The sequence below is a fragment of the Oryzias melastigma genome, linkage group LG7, assembly GCF_002922805.2.
Source record: "Oryzias melastigma strain HK-1 linkage group LG7, ASM292280v2, whole genome shotgun sequence".
NCBI classification, from domain to species: domain Eukaryota; kingdom Metazoa; phylum Chordata; class Actinopteri; order Beloniformes; family Adrianichthyidae; genus Oryzias; species Oryzias melastigma.
In genome coordinates, this window is record NC_050518.1 from 18,727,132 (window position 1) to 18,749,664 (window position 22,533).

At 40.9% G+C, this 22,533-nt stretch overlaps 1 protein-coding gene across 3 annotated transcripts in view; it reads left to right on the forward strand.

The window, feature by feature from the left end:
* plxna2 (plexin A2) overlaps positions 1 to 22,533 on the forward strand; it is a 233,918-nt gene that overhangs the window by 119,525 nt on the left and 91,860 nt on the right. For all 3 annotated transcript variants that reach the window (XM_024292841.2, XM_024292840.2, XM_036212847.1), the window contains exon 5: positions 16,040 to 16,140. In XM_024292841.2, the coding sequence (XP_024148609.2) occupies positions 16,040 to 16,140 (101 nt within the window). The remainder of the gene's footprint in view (positions 1 to 16,039; positions 16,141 to 22,533) is intronic.

The following is a 22,533-nucleotide window of genomic DNA, read 5'->3' on the forward strand; positions in this document are numbered from 1 at the left end:
AAAAGAAACTGGAAAAAAAACAGATCATATAGCTGATAACCATCACACCTCATGTTAGAAGAGCGAAGCTGGGATCTGGAAGGGAGTCCAATCTATAGCAGCGTAATTAGCAGCACTTGATATTGTGCTCTGACTCCTGCTATAAATAAATAAAGATGTTTTCTTCTCTTCTGGTCTTTAAATCCATTCCTTCACAGTAAAGAATGTGAACAGAGAACAAAGTAGACAGCAGGGAGTGGCTGAAAAATCAGATATCTCCTCGTGTTTACCTTGTTTTTCTGTGAAACGATGGTATTGAAAGCCGTTGTTGGCATTATAAAGCAGCAACTGATTTGCAATAAACCCAAAAGCACCTTCAGAGTCGTACATCTACACTCCTCCCCTCTGTCCCATCCCCTCCTCTTCTCCTCTTCCCAAAAAAGGCGATTGATGCCATAAATAATTGATGGACTCCTGGCTGTATTGACTAGCTGGAATTTTCATCCCTCTTACTGGTCGATTCCCTTACTCCATTACCTCTGCATTCACATTCCCCTCAGAGTCCTTTGTGATTTGGTCCCGGTGCTAATGTCTGGGCGCACGCTCGCAAACACGCGTAAACGCGGATTAGGGAAGGCTTCCGTCTTCTCCAAGCCCCAGCTGCCGTGCCTCGCCGTCAACGCGCACGGTGGGTCATCAGCCCGGGGAACACATGCTGAAACTGGATCCTGTGTTAGCACAAGCTTGTGGAGGATTTGCTTTGTATACTTTACTCACCTGCATGTGCATAAGAGATGCTTGTTTTGCCAGAACCATGAGAGCGGAACCTTCTGGATGTTAGTGCTTGTAGACACTATTGCGCCATCTGTACATTAGCAAAACGCTTATGTTGCAGCTACAAAGTTTGTCAACAGATAATGTATTAGTTAAAATCAAGAAAAGAACATTTACTGGGTGTCCTGCTGAACACTAAAGCTACATTCCCACCAAACACAATTTTCTGTAAGGTGGAGCTAGCCTACAGAAAATTATATAAAGATAGGTATCTTCAAGCTAAAAGGTAGCTGTAGCTAGCTTAAAGGAACTTGCGTAAAGCTAGCTAGCTTAAAGTTAGCTTACAGCTAGCTAGAAATAAAGTTGTCTTACTTCGGGTTTGGAAAATGAGCTCATAAAAATTAAAAAAAAATAGTTATTTTGTGTGCCAAAGGTAAAATATTATCATAGCTCTGCACAATACATATCAAATATATCATCATAGCAATATCAGCCTGTGCAATTCATGTATCGGAAAATATGGTTTGAACTGCAATATTGATCACTAATATCACAAGATTTTCTAATATCACGCAGCCCTATATTATGATATTAATGGATAGAGTTTACTCTGAAAGGCTTAAGAATAGCATGATATAAGTCCTTTTAGTCATTGGAGGTTATTTGAGCATCGCATCAAGAGTTCAAGTATCTGACATTTTGAAAGTATGTCGCGTCAACCAATCAGGGACTCAGCCTTGGCCCATGACATGTTGGTGACGTGATCATCGGATGTAGTTGAAAACCAACACGGAGGAGAATCTGATCGTTCTCCCCCTGAACTCTTGAACTTGTGCTGTCAGAATTCCCATCCTATTCCATAACTACTAAAAACTATATAGTGGATATGACGTTACCAATTTCACAAAATAAAAATTGATTCTATGCGAACATTTCATGACGTCTATTTGTGACTCCACTGTGTTCTGATGATGAAACTGTGGATGGTTTGTAAAAAAAATACATTTAAACTTTTTTTTTTTTCTCAAAAATATTTGACCCTAACGCATTGTGGTCTATATTTCAATAGTTTTTGTCAAAGACTTCTGGGAAATTTGTAGAATTAGTAGATTCAGACAGCACTACAAAATGGCTAATGCACTATAAAGTGAGAAGGGAAGAAATTTGGTACATGGCCTTATAGTTTTCTTACAGCAAGCCATCAAACTAGGTTGCAGAGATATGGAAGTAACACTGAAAGCGGCCGTCATTCAGGCACCCATCGTGCTGTGCGAAGGTAACTATGGCCAAAAAAAAAAAACAAAACATAATTGAATGATCTCATGAACGCAGACATTGAGATGTGATCACCGAAGCTTTTAAGTAAACCTGATCTCTCATCGTCACCTGTGCTGTCCATGCATTGTAAATTAATCAATACTTGTAGCGAGCGAAGTGGCAAAAAAATGTTGACGGTAGCTCCTCCCACATTCATGAATACAGTTGTTGGTGTCTGGGACCAAATTTGATGCACTACAAAAGAACGGAGGCTGACGCAAATTTGATGTACGAATCGTTTGAATGTAGCATAAAACAGCTTCATGGTGAGATTTTCAGAGCTGAGGCAGAACGTCTGGTCAATGGGCCAAAACCATCGCAGCTGTTCTTCTTGATTGTGTTGTATCTCCTGTGGCTGATTCCTTCTTGTTGTTTGAGTCAGCAGACTCTTTAGTGAAATCAGGCACTACCTAACCTCAGTGGTTGTCTCTAATGCATCATTTTATTAACAAAAAAATGTTATTAGCATAATTTACTACGGTATAATTAGTTGTGTCAGACATGCATAGTGCTGTAAGCGTTTTAGTAATGGACGCACAGTATGAGGCAAATCTGTTGCTTGTCTGCCTCTGTATGATGTGAAAGTCACACATGTGGGGCTTAATTTCAAAGTCACAGTTGCAAAGTCGCTTGTGTAGTTTGACTGTGACACATGGGATTTTTCACGTTAAAGTCACAACTGCTCAATAACACGCGTGTAATTTAAAAGTTACACGTGTCCCTATTTTGCCAGTCTGTTACTTCCATGGATTTACATCATGAGAAGTTGCATTAAAAACTGTAAAAAAAAAAAGGAGGTACATTTACATGTTGATTATTTATCAAAAATATTCATTTAACAGTTTTTGGTGTTTGTAACATGTTCTTGAGGCATTTTTTTTATTATAGGGGACATATAAAAATAAAATTGAGATTAAAATTGCTTTTCTGAGTATTTCTTTATTGAAATTGTTGTGAATCGGGAGCAGGCAAAAAAAACTTTTGTTCAAAAAGTAGTGTATTTGTGATGTAGAAAATATAATACAAAGCTTTCTGCCCCGCTACATTCTGATCCAATCGGCTTTTAGGCAAATAGATCCATGTACGTCTTTGTTTTCCGAGCTAGTATTTGGCTCAAAACTGTACGACTGGATTGTTTCAATATTGCTCTCCATTTTTGTTACTGTAGTAAAATTAGGTTGGGGTTGTGATTGGCTATAAGCTAGCAGGAGAGTGTGAAAACAGAGAGCTCTCAGCAACGGGGAGGGGAAGGGGGGCGGGGTGCTTCACGCCAAAAGTCACACCTACAATTTAAAACTGAATTTCTAATGGAAAAAAACACAAAGAAAAATGAGCATTTTTGTAGCATTTAGCTAAGTATGTGCAACAGTTTGGTTAGCTAGCATGCTAGCAGGTTTTGAGAGGCAATTTGTTCTGCTAGATTCTGTTCACCTCCAGTGGAGAAGCTGCTGTATGTTCTGGTGTCAAACTACAACATTAGAGGCCTCCTGGGAGTTTCCTAATAGCAACTGGTTTGCTCATGGAAAATCTCTTAAGTTTAATGTATGACATGGAGCCACTTGGGATTTTGAAAAATATTTGTTTTAGTAGCACAAAGATCCATTTACATGTGGATGATGGATGCACTTTCATCCGAAAATCGTTTGTTGACACATTTAGACGAGGCTGGATTGAGTTTAGTGAAGTCATCTCAGACCAGTGTTGGTAATCTGAAGTAAAGCTGTTTTTCTGTCACAGTCATAGCCGAGTCTGCAGTCTGTTACTGGTTAGAGTCAGGAGGAAACCTGTTTCATGCACTTCTGTGACCTCCTACACGAACCTCAATCCACACGTAGTGTCAAAGAAAACCATGACAACGCAGAAACACTCCCCATTATGAGACACTGGGGAGAAAGCTGTGTTTTAACCACTTTAATTTGATAATTATTGCTTCACTTAAAGCTTTAACACCTAATGGCTGCTGAGCTTCAAAGTTCAGACTTCGGTCAGGCGGCGCATGCTTGACCTGTTACGCCCCCCTTCTTATTTATTTTTCCCCCCCGCCCGGCAGTTTGTCTTTTACCAGTCTGTTACTTCTGATGAGCTGCCAGGGCCGGGCCCGCCGCGGACCGAGGGGGGGCTCCAGCTAAAAGGGAGAGGAGGGGCTTCGAAATTAGTCAATTAAACTTCAATGGCTACCTCATCACTTTTGAAGGATTTTCGGTTGTTTTGTCTCGGCGCTGCAGGGTCTTGATGTTTTCAGTTGACCCTAAATCGAGGAGCTCAGGCCAAATCCAATAAGCAAACAAATCGTGTTTTTTTTTTATTTGCGTCTCCATAACTGTTTGCTTTTGAGTGGGTTAAAGGCACAAAAGGGGGAATCAAGGAATAGCTGTACCGGAGTAAAATGGCCTTGACAATAAAGGTTAAAAGCTCCAATTTTCACACCAAATCATTTCTAGAGTGTGTTGGTGTGAGTGAAAGCTGTGTCATTTCATTCTGCACCAACCTTGTTTTTTCCCCCTCTTGTTGGGCCTCTTGAAATCAGAATAATATCTACTCTGAATGCTATTTCTGCTACTTCAAAATCAGTTTGCATGAAACTGCCCCCACCCCGTATAACAAGGCCAGCCGTCAGAAGAGGCTCCAACTGCGCCTGCCGCTTCAGCCGCGATTCTTGGATTCCACACAAAGCCAGCATTTGAAAGTTTTGCAGTAAGTGTTTTTGCAGTAAAAGGAAATCAATCCTTCGCATCCAACAAACAAACTTGCGGAGGAAGTCTTTTGATTCGTGTAACAACATCCACAGCGGTTCTTTTCAGCGAGCAGCTCAGAACAATGCGTCTCCGGGGGATAAAGGTTGTAGCTGTCTTGATGTACACGATGAAGAGATTGCGCGCAGGCATGATGAGCAGATGTAGCTGCAATAATTGCTGTCTCCCCCCACCCTGTCTCCTTGGATGTGCCTCTTAAAACCCCCCGAAGCCTCCAGCTGTTGTGGTGCCTTCTCCTCAAGGCCTCGAGAAAGATCAGCACCCACTCACCCGAAGCAATCACGGCCGTGCCCCCGACGCGTCCTTAATCAAGCCAGCAGTAATTGGCGGGAGTCTCGAGGCGTGATTATCCTCAGACTAGCCGCAACACTTCAGACGAACCTCTCGCCTCGCTCTCTTCCTGGGGGCATGTGACTATTGACTGTATATTAGGAGAATTGGACCGAGTGACCCCTCCCCCCTTGTGTTTCAAACAGGAAGTACCCGCTGGTTCCAAGTAGCAAAACCCCATAGACTTTAACAGCTAGTACCATATATTTTTGCACTCTTGAAAGCCTTCCTTTAGACTTAGATGTGGATTCATTCTTGCTGCTCATGTCAAAGCAATTTTGAAATGTACGTGACGCTCTGTCAGAATTTCAGGGGGTTTTTGGGTTACAAAACATGTTGGATACTATTGTGAATATGCTACAGCGGTTAATGTGTTGTGGTGTTGGACTGTGGGGCTTTGTCCAAAATCCCACCCTAGTCTCTAAACTTAAAAAAAAAAAAATCTGTCCTGGATTTTAAAAGCAATTCGGACACGGCTAATAGTTAGCATTGATGCACGCTAGGTTTTTGCAAAAACTTCTTGGTAGTTTCTAGTGCACTCCATTTTTGAATTGTTTGTTTCAGACAACACTAGAAAATGGCAAACGCACTACATAGAGAGTAGTGTTACACCCCAACAGGCACACCTGCCTCAGGTCTAGGGGACAATAACATAAAAATTGGACACCAATGATAAAAGGAACACAGTTTATTAAAATAAATGAAAATCTGTCCTACAAAGAAAGAACAAAATGAAATAATAAGTGTGCTGGTTCAACTAAAATAAGTCAGAGACACTGACCCAGCCATGTCGACCGTCACACTCAGCAGCTTCCTGCTAAAGGCTGCCTAACCAAAATCTATCTAAAGAAAACAAGACTACCAAGGTCCAACCCCAAACTAAAATAACAAAACCCAGCAGTCCAAGACGGCACCGCGTCTTGAAGGTTGGGAGCCCCTGATTAGTGTTTGCATTATTTTCCTGTCTGTGGCCCAGTACTATTTTAACTCCTGATTGAAGAGAGTGGTTGAAATGTTGACTCAAACTTCCTCAGGTCAGTCACTGCTTACTGACGTTTCTGGTTCCAACATGGCGACATCCAAATCACAACTGAATTGACTTAATTTCTTTTGAAATCGAGTCATTTTCTGTGGGTGACATCACACTCACTCAGTCCAGTTCTCTTATACAGTCAACGGCTCAGACAAAGTCTACTTGAATGTTGATGAACCAGATGCAGAAAAACCACACCACTTGTATAAAAAATAACCTTCATCACAAGGAAATCAGAAGTAAAGGGGAAAAAAAAGAAAAAGAGAGTATTCTTCCACAGAGTGGATTTGGTTTGGTCCAAGTGAGTTCAGTCGATGGATGTTGAGCTGTAGAAAACAGAAGTAGATGAAGAGAGAGATGAGAAAAACGTGTCTCCCAGGAGAAGATTCTGGATTACTAGAACAGATTAAAGGGCGTCCTGCTGTAGAGAAAGTTCAGACGCCCCCCCCCACTCCCACTCCCCGCCGTTTAGAGCCTTATTGCGAGAACCGGCGGCCGCAGGGTCACTGTGGGAGTAAGAGACTGTCTATTTCATCTGTTTTCATTCATTCAGCAGCAAGTATTTGTTCTGCTTTCGTGCTTTTGTCATTAGTCCCACTCAAACACAGACTCTCATTCACCCCCCTCCATGCCGCCCTCCTTCCTCTCTGCTGGAATGGGTATTGCGCTCATGATCGATGTGCCTCGCTGCAGCGATGTGGTCGCCTGGCTCGCTCTCATTAAAAATGGAAAAGGGTGCAGAGGAGCCACCAACGTGTGCGTCGAAGGAAGGTGTAGATGGCAGAAAGTCCCCGGAGGAGCTAGCTGTTTACCATGCACGGCTCAAGGTTTTGAAGGTTGGAGGGATTGGTGATGGTGGTGCTAGATGTAAGAGTGCTCCCAAGGTCAGAGTCTGGGCTGTTGCCTTGACAACAGCATGCAAAATGCTTTTCTTTTTCTCCTCACTTTGCCAGTTGAGGTGGGATTTTTTTTGTCTTTGTGCCACAATTTCTTTAGCTTAACCCGGTTTGGTTGGGTCTGGAATCAGAAGTTGTGGGAGTGAGCTGTTTCCTCGCCGCGCTCGCTCTGTCTCTTCTCCATCCACGGCTGCGACTGATCCCCTGCGCCCCCATCCATCACTGAGGCGCAGCCAGCACGGTCCCAGGGCAGCATTCATTCTCAAGCACGACACACAAACAGATACAAGTTCTTCCATGGCTGTTTATGCTTGTGTGGTTTTTACGGACCAGATTTATATCAAACAGTCTCTACATCACATGTGTTAAAATAAAGGCCGGATCCAGCCCTTTGGAAAATTATGTCCGGTTAAAATGTTGAAAGTTATTAATTAAGGTATAAATTGATTTATTCTGAAATGATATTCCTGCCTTTTTATGATTCATGTCAAAAAGTTTCATTTTTAAAGTTTTAAAAGTTTAATTTTAGTATGTACAATAAATGTTTCTCCTGTTCGGCCCGTGACCTAAGGTGTGTTTGGATTTTGGTCCACTGTGCGACTGAGTTGAGTTTGTACACTCAACTTCATGTAGGATCATGTAGGATCCATTAAAAGTGTTGATTTTCCCTTAACTTTACCCTTAATTGTCAAAGTGGAAACTTAAAATCAGGCGCCAACTTTAATTTTGTCTAAATTTTTACAGTATGGCAGATATATACAAAAGAGCAACCATCACAAAAATGAATATGTTCTATATATAAGAAGGTAATAAACTTGATTAGCAGCATCCTCATAACATTAGACAGCTATTTGCTGAGTTTGCATTATTTGGTAGAAACCATGTCTTATAATTTTCCTGCACCACAGATACATTTTTAACTTGTAATCGTCATATAGGGCTGCAAAAATTTGCCTTCGTAAATGTTTCCTAAAAATTCGTAAACAAAGAAACTGACTTTATAAATACGTGTTTAATACATTTATCAGTTTTTTTTTCGACCTGAACATAAATTTTACAAAGTGACGATTCAGTGTGATGATCTATGAAACTCTGTGACTTTAATCTCTAATTTTTTCGAGAAAAAAACAAAAAAACAAAAAAGAAGGTGGCATCTAGTGGCAAACGGAGACAATCACACACTTTGAAAACTATGCTATTTCAATCCAGCTGTAACAACAGTTCATTAAAGTTTTTGCTAGTTTTTTCTCATTTTTTAACAAATATATATATATATATATATATATATATATATATATATATATTATTAGCTGACATTCGTCTTTAGAAACACTTAACCTCTCAAGTGAAAACAGATTCTAACTAAAACAAACTAATAAATCTTAAAATTTAAAGTTGAAAGTGTTGGTTCAGAATTATTTTTATGACTTTTTTTTATTTAGGGTAAAAATATGACTTTTTATCATTAGGATTTGTTCTATATTAAAGCAAAAACAAAAATCATCATTAATGATTGACTGAAGCAGAAAAATAAGTATTTGTTTACAACAAATGAAACATGTGTTGCCATAGTTTACTTAAACAGACTCCTTTTAAACATTGACAATCCAAATTTATGGGGCAACCTTGTACTTTCCTCTTGTTTATCAGTATAAAAATACTTTTCCACTGCTCTTTTTATGCATAACATTGTTAGTGACAGTAATTCAAGAGTGAAGGTTTAACCTCTAAGAACAAATCTGGAAGAAGAAATGAAACGTGTTGCCATAGTTTACTTAAGTATACTCCTTGTCAATACAATTGAATTGAACAACCTTGTACCTTCATCTTGTCTACCATTAGTAGTACTTTTACTGATGCTCTTTTTATACATTACATTTTAATTTATTGTTTAATGAGAAAAGGTTTAACTTTCAGAACAAATCTGGAAGAACAAATGAAACAAAAGTTCCCATAGTTTACTTAAATATCCTCCTTTCAAACCTTGACGATACAAATACACTTGTCAATCTTGTACTTTTTTCTTGTTTATCAGTAGAAATACTTTCCTGCAGCTCTTTTTATACTTTACATTGTGACATTATTTCATGACTGAAAGTTATTTCAGAACAAATCTGGAAGAGGAAGGACGCAGTTTAACCCCGCCTCTTGTCCCTGTCACCCTCCGTGCTTCCAGAATGCGACTCCACCGTCTCCTAACTGCTTGAATAACCCGTCTCCTCAGGTCATCAGAAGCTGGAATTCGATTAGCATTCATTTGTCGGGCGCTCGGCTGGCGGTGAGTCAGCTGCGTGCACCGGGAGCCCGGGACGGCAAAGGTTAGCGGTGTAATGAGATCACATGCCAAGCTTTTTGTTTTCCTGGAGAACTCAGAAACGGCGATCCGGGCGTCTGTTACGGACGGCGGGCATGTGTGCGTTCAAACGCGCACGGCGGGAGGAAAAGGGGCTTCATTGTGCAGCCCCCGTCGTGTTGAGTGACTGTAGCGTGTGCTGGGCAACAGCTGCTGTAACCCCACCCACACCCACCCCCTTTCTATGACCCATGGTAGAATAAAACATGTAAACTCCCACCATCCTTTTTTTTTCTTTATTTTGCAGATCTTTACTCTGTTTTTTATCAGTGGATGCGGCTCTTTGCCTCTCTTGCCCCGTTGCCCCGAGGCTCCCTCGAAAGCTCACACGCCACTCTGACAGCTGCCTCCACACTGTAACCCTTTCATGGGCCTCTTCGAAAGTTACACTATAAAGTTTCAGCCCCCCCCCCCCCCCCCCTCTTAGCGCTTGTATGTTTTGGCACAGACCTGAAGACTTCAGCTGCTCTGGAGATTCACTCTCTCTCCGCGGCTGAGCTGCCATTCCCTCCATCAGAAAAACAAACGGGGCTCTCGGTGGTGGGCTTGTTTGTCATCGGACGCCGCTTCTGCTGCTGATGTGACCCCCGTCTGCAGCTCATTACAGCGCGCCACCTGTTTGTCCCGGAGCTAGGCGAGACGGACGCACAAGCAGAGTTTGTTGAAGTGACGGGTGGGGGGGTTAATCTAACAGGAGCGTCCGGCGTGGAGCTGCCACACAGACTGCCAGCTCCCCACCGTGTTAATGGCTTCTTTTGTCCTCTGGGACGTCTTTCTGTTGCCGCCGGGCTCGGGACAGGTGGATTTTAGAAGACAAACACAATTAAAAAAAAACTTTATTGAGTGGATGTCACAGTGTTCCTGGCAGGTGATGAGTTTTCAGCAGTAATAAGCATGCACACGTTACCAATTTCACTGTCAGCTTTCCTTTTTTTTTTTTTTTTTTGATGAAGAGAAGTGAGCTTTTTATTTTAACCAGCTGACAGTTTATTCAGGCCCCCGGTGCTAACCGTAATTGATACCACCCATTGGGTGCTACGCCCGGGGTCAGAGAAACACTTGAAGGATGTTATTTGCACGTCCACTCCCCCACGTTTTACAGAAGAGCAGCTTATTAAGTGTTGATGTGAGCTTGTGGTTTGCAGCTGAACAGGGGCAGGCTCTGTCTCATCATCAATCAACTGACAGAAAATGAGAAGACAAACAGAAAGAAAATGAATCTGCGCCGTGTTCAGGAACTCTATTCATCAGCCGTTACCAGACTTCTCTATTGCGCAAAATGTAATCTCGGTTGAAGGGTGCTTGAAAGGCCGCTTTCACTCCAGAGTAAGCCGGAGACCTTTGTTTGATTGTGGTGGATAAAGCAGGTTCATTCGGTGGGTTTTGCTTTCACACTGCACTTTTGAGACCAAACCATTTGAAAAGATTAAACAAACACCATCATTTGTTAATAAATATCTTCATTTTGCTTCTTTACGTTCACTGGAAAGTCAATTTCCCACCATTGTAGTTTAGTACTTATTCAGATTTTCGCTCAGGGTGTTAATTTTTTTTTTACTTTAAAAGTGCTGTAGATGGATACTTTTTGACAATTCAAAATAAACTTGTTAAATTGCTGAAAATGTAGCCAAAAACCGTCTGTGTGCTGCCCCCTACATGTTGAAAAGAGGTATTACAGTTGAATTTTGTGATAGGTGAACGGGTGTAAGTTTCACGTCATCATGCTCTACGCTCCAGTATACAAGCCCCACCCATCTTTGATTCTGTAACTGTCGTCGTTATCGTGTTAGCTTTAGCATGGCTCGAAGGTGTTTTGCTTTTGGTTTACTTTTATTTTGTAGGCATTCCCTTAAGGGCACATATAAGCACAGTGGCCTTGTGGTAGAGTGTCCACCCTGAGACTGGAAGGCCGTGAGTTCAAATCCAGGCCGAGTCATACCAAATTGGACCCAGTGTGAGGTTGGATTGGAGGGTTAAGCCACCAAATGGTTCCCTGAGCGCAGCTGTGTCTGCAGCTCACCACTCCCCCAGTGCATGGGTCAAAGGTCAAGAACAGATGTCAACCTAGACCCTCATTTTTAGTGAGTTTTATCCATTCTTACAGGCATTCTGCTCGCAAATATGTACTTTGGAGGTATCAAAAATTAGTAGCAGTTATTTTGTTTTTTTTTTGTACCTTCTTTAAATTTTAAACCCAGTTTTGGATCTTTGTAAGTGACGGAAACAAAAGTGATAAAAGTGAGGGGACACACAGACCATTTCCTCCCGACTTAGCTACTGTTTGGAGAAGCAGCCTACATTTGATCAACCTCCACGCTGCTCATTTCTGTTCAAAAGAAGCCCCATATGGACGTAAATCCTCTGCACCTGAGCAACACTGGGGTCTGTTTGTGCAGAGATACTGCGTTTCTGAATAAATGTGAGTGAGCCAACCCTTCGGGACACTTAAAGACAGACAAGCGTGCACGAGTGTGTTCATGCTCCTACATTTGTACCTGCATTTGTGAGGGATATGTAAACATTCGGAACCATGTATCATAGAAAGAAAGCAGAGCTGGATTTGGTTGAATCCACATAACACAATTTGACAGGCATAAAATAGGATTTTTGAAGCAACAATGTCGTCCCCAAACAGCTATTAGCCCTAAATGTGGCTTACCTTTGCATATTGCACGGTGTGACCTTGAACACTGTGAGTGAACTGGACAAGTTAAGGACAAACAAAGGCTTTAGTGTGTATTGTCACCACACTGCCTCATCTTTAGAGCTGACTGGCTTTTTTGTGCCTAAATGATTCATGGTTAACCATTAAGTACCGTATTTTTTGGACCATGAGGCGCACTTCCTTTAAATTTCGCAAACACATAATCTTGTGTGAATTCTGGGTGTATTTACTGACCTGAAAATGTTTTAGTACGACTTTGGTAAACTACGAAGGATTTTTGGAGCATTACAGCTACTTAAACTGAAAGTATGTTTTGTTTTTTTTTGTGTTACAAGAAAAAATGTTGAGTTATTGGCAATAAAGTTTCTGTTATGTTGGCCACTTTGCAAAGAGTACTCATGACAGGGGTGGGCAAACTACGACCCGGGGGCCATATGCGGCCCGTTAAACTATAAAATCTGGTCCAGAAAACTGGAATAAATGATTTTGATTAAACATATTTGTTTTATTTTCCCTGTAATTCACATGTCTCCCCACAGATGGCGCACTACAAGTTAATTCACTTTTTGTTCAGGCACAGAAAGTTGTTGTGAATTCATGTAGTGTTTGAAGATTTCTGATATTCATGTGTGATTTCCAAGTCAGACAAACATTTTTCCAATTATTCCAAGACCACACGAATGCTGCATTTTCCCGAAATGTAGATTTTCCAGGAGGAACATCAACCCCTTGGTGAAGATGACACTAAAATAAGAACAAAAACCCCAGTTTTTAAATAAAAACTCCAAAAACTTTCTCTTTTAAAGTCATTTTCAATCAATATTCAAGTAAATTCCTGTCCAGATACTGTTTAGTTCCTTTTTTTACAAGGGGAATTACCAAAGCAAACCACGGATGTGCTCCTGGTCTGGCCCTTCTGTCAAATTTTAGAACTGTGTCCCACGAGTAAGAACGTTTTCCTATCCCCGGTCTATGCAGGTAAAAGAGACAAACATGCAAACTAATACGATTCACAAGAAAACTTCCAATCTATGTTTCTGACTAATCCCCAGCTGCCATGCTGAGTAGTGTAGTCATACCTTGTCATGTGACTGTTTTATTTGCTTAATATGTTCTGTAACTAAGTGTACCTTGAGTGTGAAAAGTAACTATCTTTTACATAGTAATATTGTGCCTGATTAACTGGTATAACTTCATGGTTCACAAAATATAGTGGTTTAACAAGCCAAAGTCAGGGTTGCAAAGCTATTTTTAAAAAGGTTTCTTTAAAAAAATAAAAAAAACCTTGGAATCTATTTCTCCAGAGCACTTTGAAAGCTGAGTTTAGAAGATAAAAAATGAGTGTTAAAAATAATTCCAATTAAATCACGACAGCACCTCAATTTGCACCTGAAAACACATCTAGGCTGTTAATTTCATTGCGGCTCACAGTTCTCAGTCGTGGATGGTCTCCTGACGTATTTGACGTTTTTGTCATCGAGTCTCTACATCTGTCCCCACTCGTCCGTGCGTGGCCGCGTTACGAGCTCCGGCGAGACAGGAGCCCATTGATGGCAGGGAAACAGCCTGCTCCGGCCAACTGATCCCAGCTGCTCACAGCTGTTTATGGCCCTGGATAAAGACAACAGGAGTCGGAGCAGTTGACATCTCCAACAAAACCATTCAGGGGCGTGATGGGCACCCCTCTGTGTCTGTTCACAGGCAACAGAAACGGCTTAACTGGGAGATGATAAAGATGAGCTGCTAGCTGAGGCTGCTGGCTATTCAAGTTAGAGCTACAGCTTTAAGCCAGGGCTTCAAAAACTTTTGACTTTATTGATAAAATTTCACAAAACACATTTTTAGTCAGCAGGTTTTATTATGAAAAACATTAAAATAAACTTGTGTTTAGCATTTTAGAACATTAGCATCATAAAAGACCAAAAATCACTAAGCTTATGTTGGCACAAAATAGACTAGGGAATTAAAACAGGGAGACCCACTATTTCTATGAAGCATTTAACTGAAAACAAAATTAGAGCAAATTTGAAGTTTTTATCTTTAGCATTTTTTTTCTTGCTAAGATTAACATTTTAGTATCTGGGAGTTGAACATCTTCATACCTACTGAATCCTTAAGTGACAAACTTTAAGTCAACAGCCTGTATAATAAAAATGATTCAATACAAATTTGTGTTGTGAATATTTTTTTTTTACATTTTTATAGCAAGATCCTGTTAGCAATTTGACACCACTAGCTTATTGCTACTGGAAGTTTAGTATCATAGAAGAAGAAAAATCAAAATAGTGGAAACATACTGGGAAACAAAAAATAAAGGTACACCAGCTATTCGCTAAAGTGTTTAGCTAAAAAAAAAAAAGAAAATTAACTGAATTCTGGAACAAATTTGAGGCTTTCATCAAAAGTTCAAAGTTTTGGGAATTGGACAACTTCTAAAACCACAAAGGAAAAAGAAACTTTCAGAGTCAACAGTTTGCATTACAAAAGTATTCTATACAAACTTGTGTTGTAGGTGAGACACTTTTCAGCATTTTTAGAACTAAATCCTGCCAGCAATTTGCTACTACTAGCTTGCTGTCTACAGGAAGTGTGCTAGTAGAGGTTTAGCACGAAAGAATTCAATTAAAAATAGTGAAAAAATAAATTGGGAATCAAAAAAGGAGAAAAAAAAGGAAGATACCTATAATTTCGAAATGCTGAAACATTTATACGAAAATAAAGCAGAGGCTTAGCTGAACTCTTGAGCAAATTTTACGTTTTCACCTTTAACCTTTTTTTTCACAAAAATTAAAACTTTTGGGATTTGGGAGTTGAACATCTTCATGACAACTGAATCCGTAAGTGACAAACTTTTAGTCAACAAGTTTAATAATAACAAATAATGATTTTATACAAACTTGCATTGTTCATTAATTATTATTTCATATTTTTATAACTAGATCTAGTTAGCAATTTGCTGCCGCTAGCTTACTGGAAGTGAGTAACATAGAAGAAGAATTAAAACAGCGTGAAAAAATATACTAAGAAGCAAAAATAAAAGGAGACAACCCAACTGGTAAACCAAGTTACATTTCAGAGCAAATTTGTCATTTTCACATTCTATCATTCCGCAAAAAATTAAAGATACAGTTTGTATTTCAAAGATATTTTACAAACTTGTGTTGTAAGTAATAGCCTACATTTTTCAAGATTTTCATAGCTAAATCCTGTTAGCAATTTGCTACTACTAGCTTAGTGGCTACAGGAAGTGTGATAGTAGAAGTTGAGCATGGAAGAAGAAAATCAAAATAATTCATAATTAGAAAAACTTCTCTTACTTTTTTTGGTTTTGTAACTGTACAACATCAATTTTATAGCACCATCAAAAGGATCCATACCACCAAAAGATACCATAGTTGAACTTACTTGATGACAAACTTATTTTCCCTTGTTTAATTTATCAATTTTTTTTTTTTTTTTTTCTTGTATGTGTTGTTTTACTCATTTTTCCCCCGTGTTGGAAAATTGTCTTAATTGTCATTGCTTTGTTTTGGATGCATTTCTCTAAACGTTCTGTACATTTGTTTGCATTTAATAAAGTTTAAAAAAAGAAAAAAGAAATGAAAATAGTGGAAAAATAAATTGGGAATCAACACTTAAAAAAATATAAGGGAAATGCTGAAGAATAAAAACTGAAGCTCAGTAAAACTCTAGAGCAAATTTGACGTTTTTTGTTTTTTTCATCCTTCCACAAAGGTTCAAAGTTTTTGGAGCTCTTCAACTGACACTAAGGAGGACAAACTTTCAAAAGCTGAAACAGAAGCTGCATAAATGACTCCCGCTATATAGATCAGTCGACATCTAAACGAATCATTACCCTACTCATTCCCACATTTAATCACTATAATTACTTTATTGGACTCTGTTTTGTTTACGATGCCTGCCTTCTTGTCGTTGCAGGTCACTCAAGTCCCCATCGAGTCGTGTGAGCAGTATGAGACCTGTGGAGAGTGCCTGAGCTCCGGTGACCCCCACTGCGGCTGGTGTGTTCTCCACAACATGTGAGTGTTTCCGTCTTTATCCTCTCTTCCAGCAGATTCTCCTCACTATCCTCCAAATTGGTCTCCGTATTACGCCCCCCCACCCCCCACCACAAAGTCACGCCTGTGTTTTCCCCAGAATGAGGTGCAGCCGCGGTGAAATGACTTCACATTCATCCAAAATGACACCATTCAGTTTAATGCCGTGTGCACTGCGATTCAAAGACACGCTTCCTCAACAACCTGTCATGCCTGCAACATTCATATGAGGGGGGGTGGAACTATGGAGGAAAGTTTTGGGGGGTATTTGCCTTCTAACTCAAGGTTAAGGTTAGAAACCGTGAGTGACACCTACTGGAAGTGAACGATTACTGCAAGAAGAAAAAGGGGGAAAAGGGACCAAAATCTGGAGATAGAAGACCAGTCGTTATATAAATTGGATATAAGCTTGTCGCGATGCCTAACTGAAATCAATGAAGCCTCATTTATGTGGATGATGAGCCGGACAGAGGCTGCATCCTTCTAGGAAAGCTTAAAGCTTCGTCTCCATCTGTCCTGTTTATGTAAGCGCACACAATCACTTTTTTCTTAGCGGCCTTAAACTCCTCCCTCATAGCATTCCTCCGCATGCAGACGCCCCGTGTGAAGGTATAGCTGCATATTTGTGTGCGTCAAAGCGCCGCCGCTATTATCATCATCGTAATGGCGGCCCCGGCAAAGTGCACTTAAAGTAATTTACATCACTCTGAAGCTGGAATAGGACAAATAATTGCCTAGCGACAAGATAATTCGGCATGTGAGGTGGTGGCGGTTAGGGGGTGGGGGGGCAGATTAAAGCCTTGTGTTCCCTGCAGCCTGCGTGCCTTCACACAGGGATCATTTACCACAACACCAGCCGCCGTGCCAGCCTGTTAATCACACGTGTTTTTGAAGGTGTGGTGGGAAGTGAAATCATTCGTGTTGATAAGAATTTAAATCATGTAAACGGCGTTAATCCTGACCAGCGAGCAGGTTTGGGAGCTGCGGCGGAGGCAGCTGTGACAAGCAAACATCTGTTCGGCATGTAAACACCGTCTCCGGTATAACCATGTGAGGGGGGGGGGTGCACACGTGTGCTGGTCGTTTTTGTGTACGCGCACAAACGGCGGCGTGGACTGTACTTTGGGGGAGAAAAGGTCAGCACCCTGATTTATGCTCGCTCTGCCATCTGTTCACTCAGCACCGGGAACCTTTGTGCCACCTGTCTCTGGTCCTAATCCCTCCTTTCTCTCTCCTGACCCGGCGCCGAGTGTGGCAGGACCCCTGTCTGCTCACAGATGAGAGGAAGTACAGTCGGAGGAGGTGGTTCTGTGGACCTCCATGTGCTGCCTTAATGGGTTTAGATGCTTTTTGTTGTTTTTCATAGTCGTATTTTTGTGATTAGTCACTTAGCCACGTTTATTCTGACAGCATTTTTCTCTAAAAATCAAGTAAATAGTCATTTAGGTACCAGCAGAAAGGATTTCTTAACCACACTTTTGGCCCGGTGTTGTGAATGAAGCTTTATTTCTTTCATTTTTGTTTAATCTGGAGTATTTTCAGTTCAGGGATAACTGTCAAAAAAATTCTTACTTATTTCTCCTGTGACTCAACAAACAAGCTAAATAGTTAAAAAATAAGGGAAAAAATAAAGCTGAAATGCTCAAAAGCGTAACCAGATGCTAACAATAACACTTTGAACCTTAAATGTTCCCATTTATTCAAAGCTTTGAAGCGTTTGAAGCCTCTAAAGCTTTAAGGTTTACAAGTTTTCCGTTTTTTTTGTTCTCCTTCTTTTGAAATACCTCAAAATAGATATTGATTGGTGTCAGAAAAGCCATTAATTCAGCATTATTTGGTTTGGTGAACATTTTTTTGTGGCACTGTAACGTACGTTTGTGTTACTTATTAGGTTAAGTTAAACAAATGTGGTTATAAATAGCTGTAAAAACAACAACAACAAAAAAGATTCAGATATAAATAAGTTTGTCTAAAGATTCTGTCAGACTGCAGGAGAAAAGCAGCTGCATCCTTCTGGTGATGAGCTCCCCACATCCCACTCACTCAAAATTACATTTCCTGACAGCCGTAGTGCCATCCACAGCTGTGATCGGCGCCATTTCCCCTCAGCTTCTTCTTCTTCTTCCTCACTTTTTTGTTCTGCCCTTACCATCATCCATCCTTAAGCCATTGTTGATTTTAGGAAATTGTGTTCTCCTATTTTTCTGCCTCCATCTACCGTGCCACTCATCTGTACCGGTAGCGGTCTGGAATCAGCCTTTCCTCACTCCAGAGATGGTCGGCGTGCCACACATAAGCCTTTGATCACCCTCAGAGTTTCTCCTGTAGCTGCGATATCTTCTACTTTCCTCTAAACCCCTTTACGCTCGTGCGCGACTGTTGAAGTGCAGCATTCTTCTGCGCTTAATTAGCAACACGGAAAGGCATTAGCTGGACATGATGAGGGGACTGAATGTTTTCTCCATTCAGTTTGGTGTCAGACTCCAAAATCCTCTAATTACCAGCAGCTGCTAGGCATCCGCTGAATGCGTGAAGAAGGGAGTCGAAAAGAAGAACTGAGCGAGGGTGTTTGATGCTCTCATCGGCTCAGAGGCAGCTCGCCGTCTCCGGCGCTCCTCCAGTCCAGCGGGTGGGCAGCAGCGCGGCCTCCATCTGACCGCTGTCCAAAAACGCAGACTTAGTCCCCGATCGCCCGAGCGTCTTCGCTCACGGATTAGCCGTCTAATCGTCCCCGAAAAGAAGCTTTTCCGTCTCGGAGTGTCCCACATCACTCCATCCTCTCAACTCGCTCCCATGCTGCTGCGGCAAACCGGCACTTTCCTTCAGATTTGCCTGGATTAGCGGCTAGGCTGACTGTGCCCATGAGCAAGCCGTTGCCAAGGTCAGCAGATAAGCAGCATAGAGGGTTTCTCCACGTAAAACACCAGGATCTGTTGTTAAGGAACACATGGAGGAGAAGTTCTGCTCAGTATCTGGGCCAGTTTCTTATAAAGATGACTGAAGCTGATCGCAGACACTGATTAGAACTTTAATTATGTGATCATTTATACTCATATATTTATGAGTTCATATTAGATATTAAAATCTGCTGATTTCTAAGAAGGGCTGCACGGTGGCGCAGTGGTTAGCGCTCTTGCCTCACAGCGAGAAGACCCTGGTTCGTATCCCGGCTGGGACCTTTCTGTGTGGAGTTTGCATGTTCTCCCCGTGCATGCGTGGGTTTTCACCGGGGACTCCGGCTTCCTCCCACCGTCCAAAAACATGCTTCATAGGTTAATTGGTGACTCTAAATTGCCCCTAGGTGTGAATGTGAGAGTGGATGGGTGTGTGATTGCGGCCCTGAGACAGACTGGCGACCTGTCCAGGGTGTACCCCGCCTTCGCCCATCAGTGGCCGGGATAGGCTCCGGCACCCCCGCGACCCCGAACGGGATGAAGCGGTCAAGAAAATGGATGGATGGATGATTTCTAAGAAAAAAAAACGAAAAAAAAACGAGGCCCTTTCATTCCCTTTTGTTCCCATTCTCCTGATTCAGACTTTTAGTAGCACTCCTCCAACCAGCAGGTGTCACTGTGACATTTAACCTGAAAGAACTTTTATTATAGACATGCAAGAAAAATGTTGCTAAACTAAACAAACAAAAAAGTCTGTCTGAACTCACTCACCACTCTCTGGTTACTGCACAGCATAAGCCGTTCAACATTTTTCAGTGTCCGAATCTACAAAACCCTTGGAAATTTCCTAGAAGTCAGTGCAAATATAGACCATAATGCATTGTGTTTTTGCGATTTATCATTTGAAAAATGGTGGAAACAAGTCTCAAATGTATTTGTTTAAAAATCTTCATGAGAAATGAATGACGTCTCCAGGTCAGGATAAAATGAAAAAGCTGTAAAAACTGTTGATCATAGAACTAGAATGAGGAGGATGGATAACTTTAGCTCAACACCAGTTTGACAGAATTAAAGAAAGCTGCTGGATTAGGATTGGGGAATACTGAGCATTTGGGTATTGATCCGATACCAATCAATAGCCGTCAATGTTGCCGATATCAGTATCAATATTGTTTGGAAATGCAGTGGATGTGAAATGGACCGCTTGTTTTAATCAGTGTCAATAGTTTTATGGTAAATTTCCCCTTTTAATTACTTGATAAACATAAAAACAGAATTAGGACAAACATTATAAATTAAATGGAAAATAGTTTATTAAAATAAAATCTTCTTGAAAGTAATTAAAAAAGGAAGACGTGAATGTAAAACAGTCAACAGACCAAAAGAAACGAGTAACAATGAAATAAAAATAAAAGTAAAAAAAAAAAAAAAAACTGGTAGAAATACCTATAATTTGTAACTTCTTAGCCTTTTAATAGAACAATAAAACCAGTTGAAAGTAATTTGTCAAAAACAACATTGAAACAGAGTGGAAATAGGCTGAACAATGCATGCCGCTCTTTCTCTGCTGCTGCTGAGATCTCTCAGGATTGAAGAGAGAGACGATGCAGCAACTCGGCTGCTAATGCAGAAAAGTTTCAAGCAAGAGTTGAAATATCGATATCTGTGGGACGGAATCGGTCCAATACTAAGTTGAGATCAATATTAATGATATTCTGGAAAGATTCGCTTGGATAAAAGGCGAAAGTTGAATTTTTCAGAACTTTTTCAGTAAATTTTGTCATATTTGGCACAAAAGTAAAGTAGTGATCATGGTGTCAGATTTGCATTAGAATTCAGGACACTTGGATTGTGCCGTTCTGGTGTTTTTGGGGTGACGAAGTCATGAAGGAATTGAGACAATTGACTGTAAAAGATGACTGGACTGAGTGAGTGTGATGTCACCCAAAGTGACTTGTTTCCAGCTCCAACCAAATGAAGTCAATGCAGTTGACATTTTATCTGCGATATAGATACCGCTATGTTGGAACCAGACGAGGTCCAGTAGGCAGAGATTGGTCCAAATTGGTTAATGTTTCTATGGCAACCACTCTCCCCAATCGGGAGGGAGCTTGTTGGAGGTCCAGGCACCACATGTTTTTAGTGAGGAATCTGATTGGTCAGTTTATAACTTGAATAACTTGCAATAAATGCTTTAAAGTTTAGCAAAAACATCAGTAACAAAGCAAAAATAAGGGAGTAATTGCTGTTTATCTCTCTATTGACGTCTATGGTAGTTTGGGTTCTCTGCTCTCTTCCTGTTTGGAACACAAGGGGGGAGGGGCTTCTCATATACAGTCACCGATCCCACACATTTTTTCAATAGACAGTTTTTTATATAATAATCTCACATACAGTTTTGCCTCATTATTTTTTTAACCAAAGTTTTAAAAATAATGTGCCAGTCTTCCATTTCTATGTATTTTGAGTGGCCCTTCCATCACTGCGCTGTAGCTGTAATGATCCCAGGCAGCAAACATTAAAATCCCCTCTAATTTGCCATCGGCAACAACAATTAGCACAGCGGTGGAAATGGCTACTTTAGTTCATTGTAAATGTCGGGCTGTGCCTCTAATGGCCGGCTCATCAGCTACAGTCTCCGTTAGCAGTCAGGGAGCGCGCCTGCATCCATCTTCCCCGTTTTACCTAATGAGATATCGATCCCGAACACGCCGCTCTGTCAATATTTCCATAGATCCCGGCGCTGTGCGCTCATATGTCGACTGTATGTGAGGAGGCAACATATAATGCGGTTAATGACCCCAGCGGTCTGAGAGGCAGAGCCTCCTCTGGAGGGGGTGTGAGGTTCCACGCAGGAAAACTGCATTAGGATGAAACGCTCCGTCTGTAAAGGCCAGGAAAATCGGGAATAATCTTCCTTTTCACAAACATTCAGAATTCACTTTTAGTATTTGATGAAAACAAACCCGTCATGTAATCATTACTGTTAGGTTCTTACTCTTCTGTCCAGTGATGTACTTTTCTTGTGATTTTTAACTATTTATTTTTCCACTGTCCCGTCTTATGTTTCTATTGTGACTTTATATTCTGACCTTTTACTTTTATACCGTCTTGTGACGTGCTTTTCACAGGATGTGACTGTGTGAGTGATTTATGGTCCTGATTTCTCTGCGTTGCTGCTACAGCATTACAGATGTAAATTAGCATTGTTGCTACAGTCTAGTACATTTACATCTACGACTCTGAATAGATGTTCATCAGTGCTCATGTCTCGCTCCATTCAACATCATGTTTTTAGAGTTTTAACATGTCTGTGTGGAGCTACTCAGCTCAGTTCCAAAAGCCACGCCCCCTCAGAGGAGATTTTAGAAACAGAAGCTTCAGATCAACATGAAAATTGTCTTTTTAAGACAATTAGGTTGTGGGATTTTGGTTAAAAACTTCATAATTAAAAAACTATTGGGAAAGTTTTTATAAAATA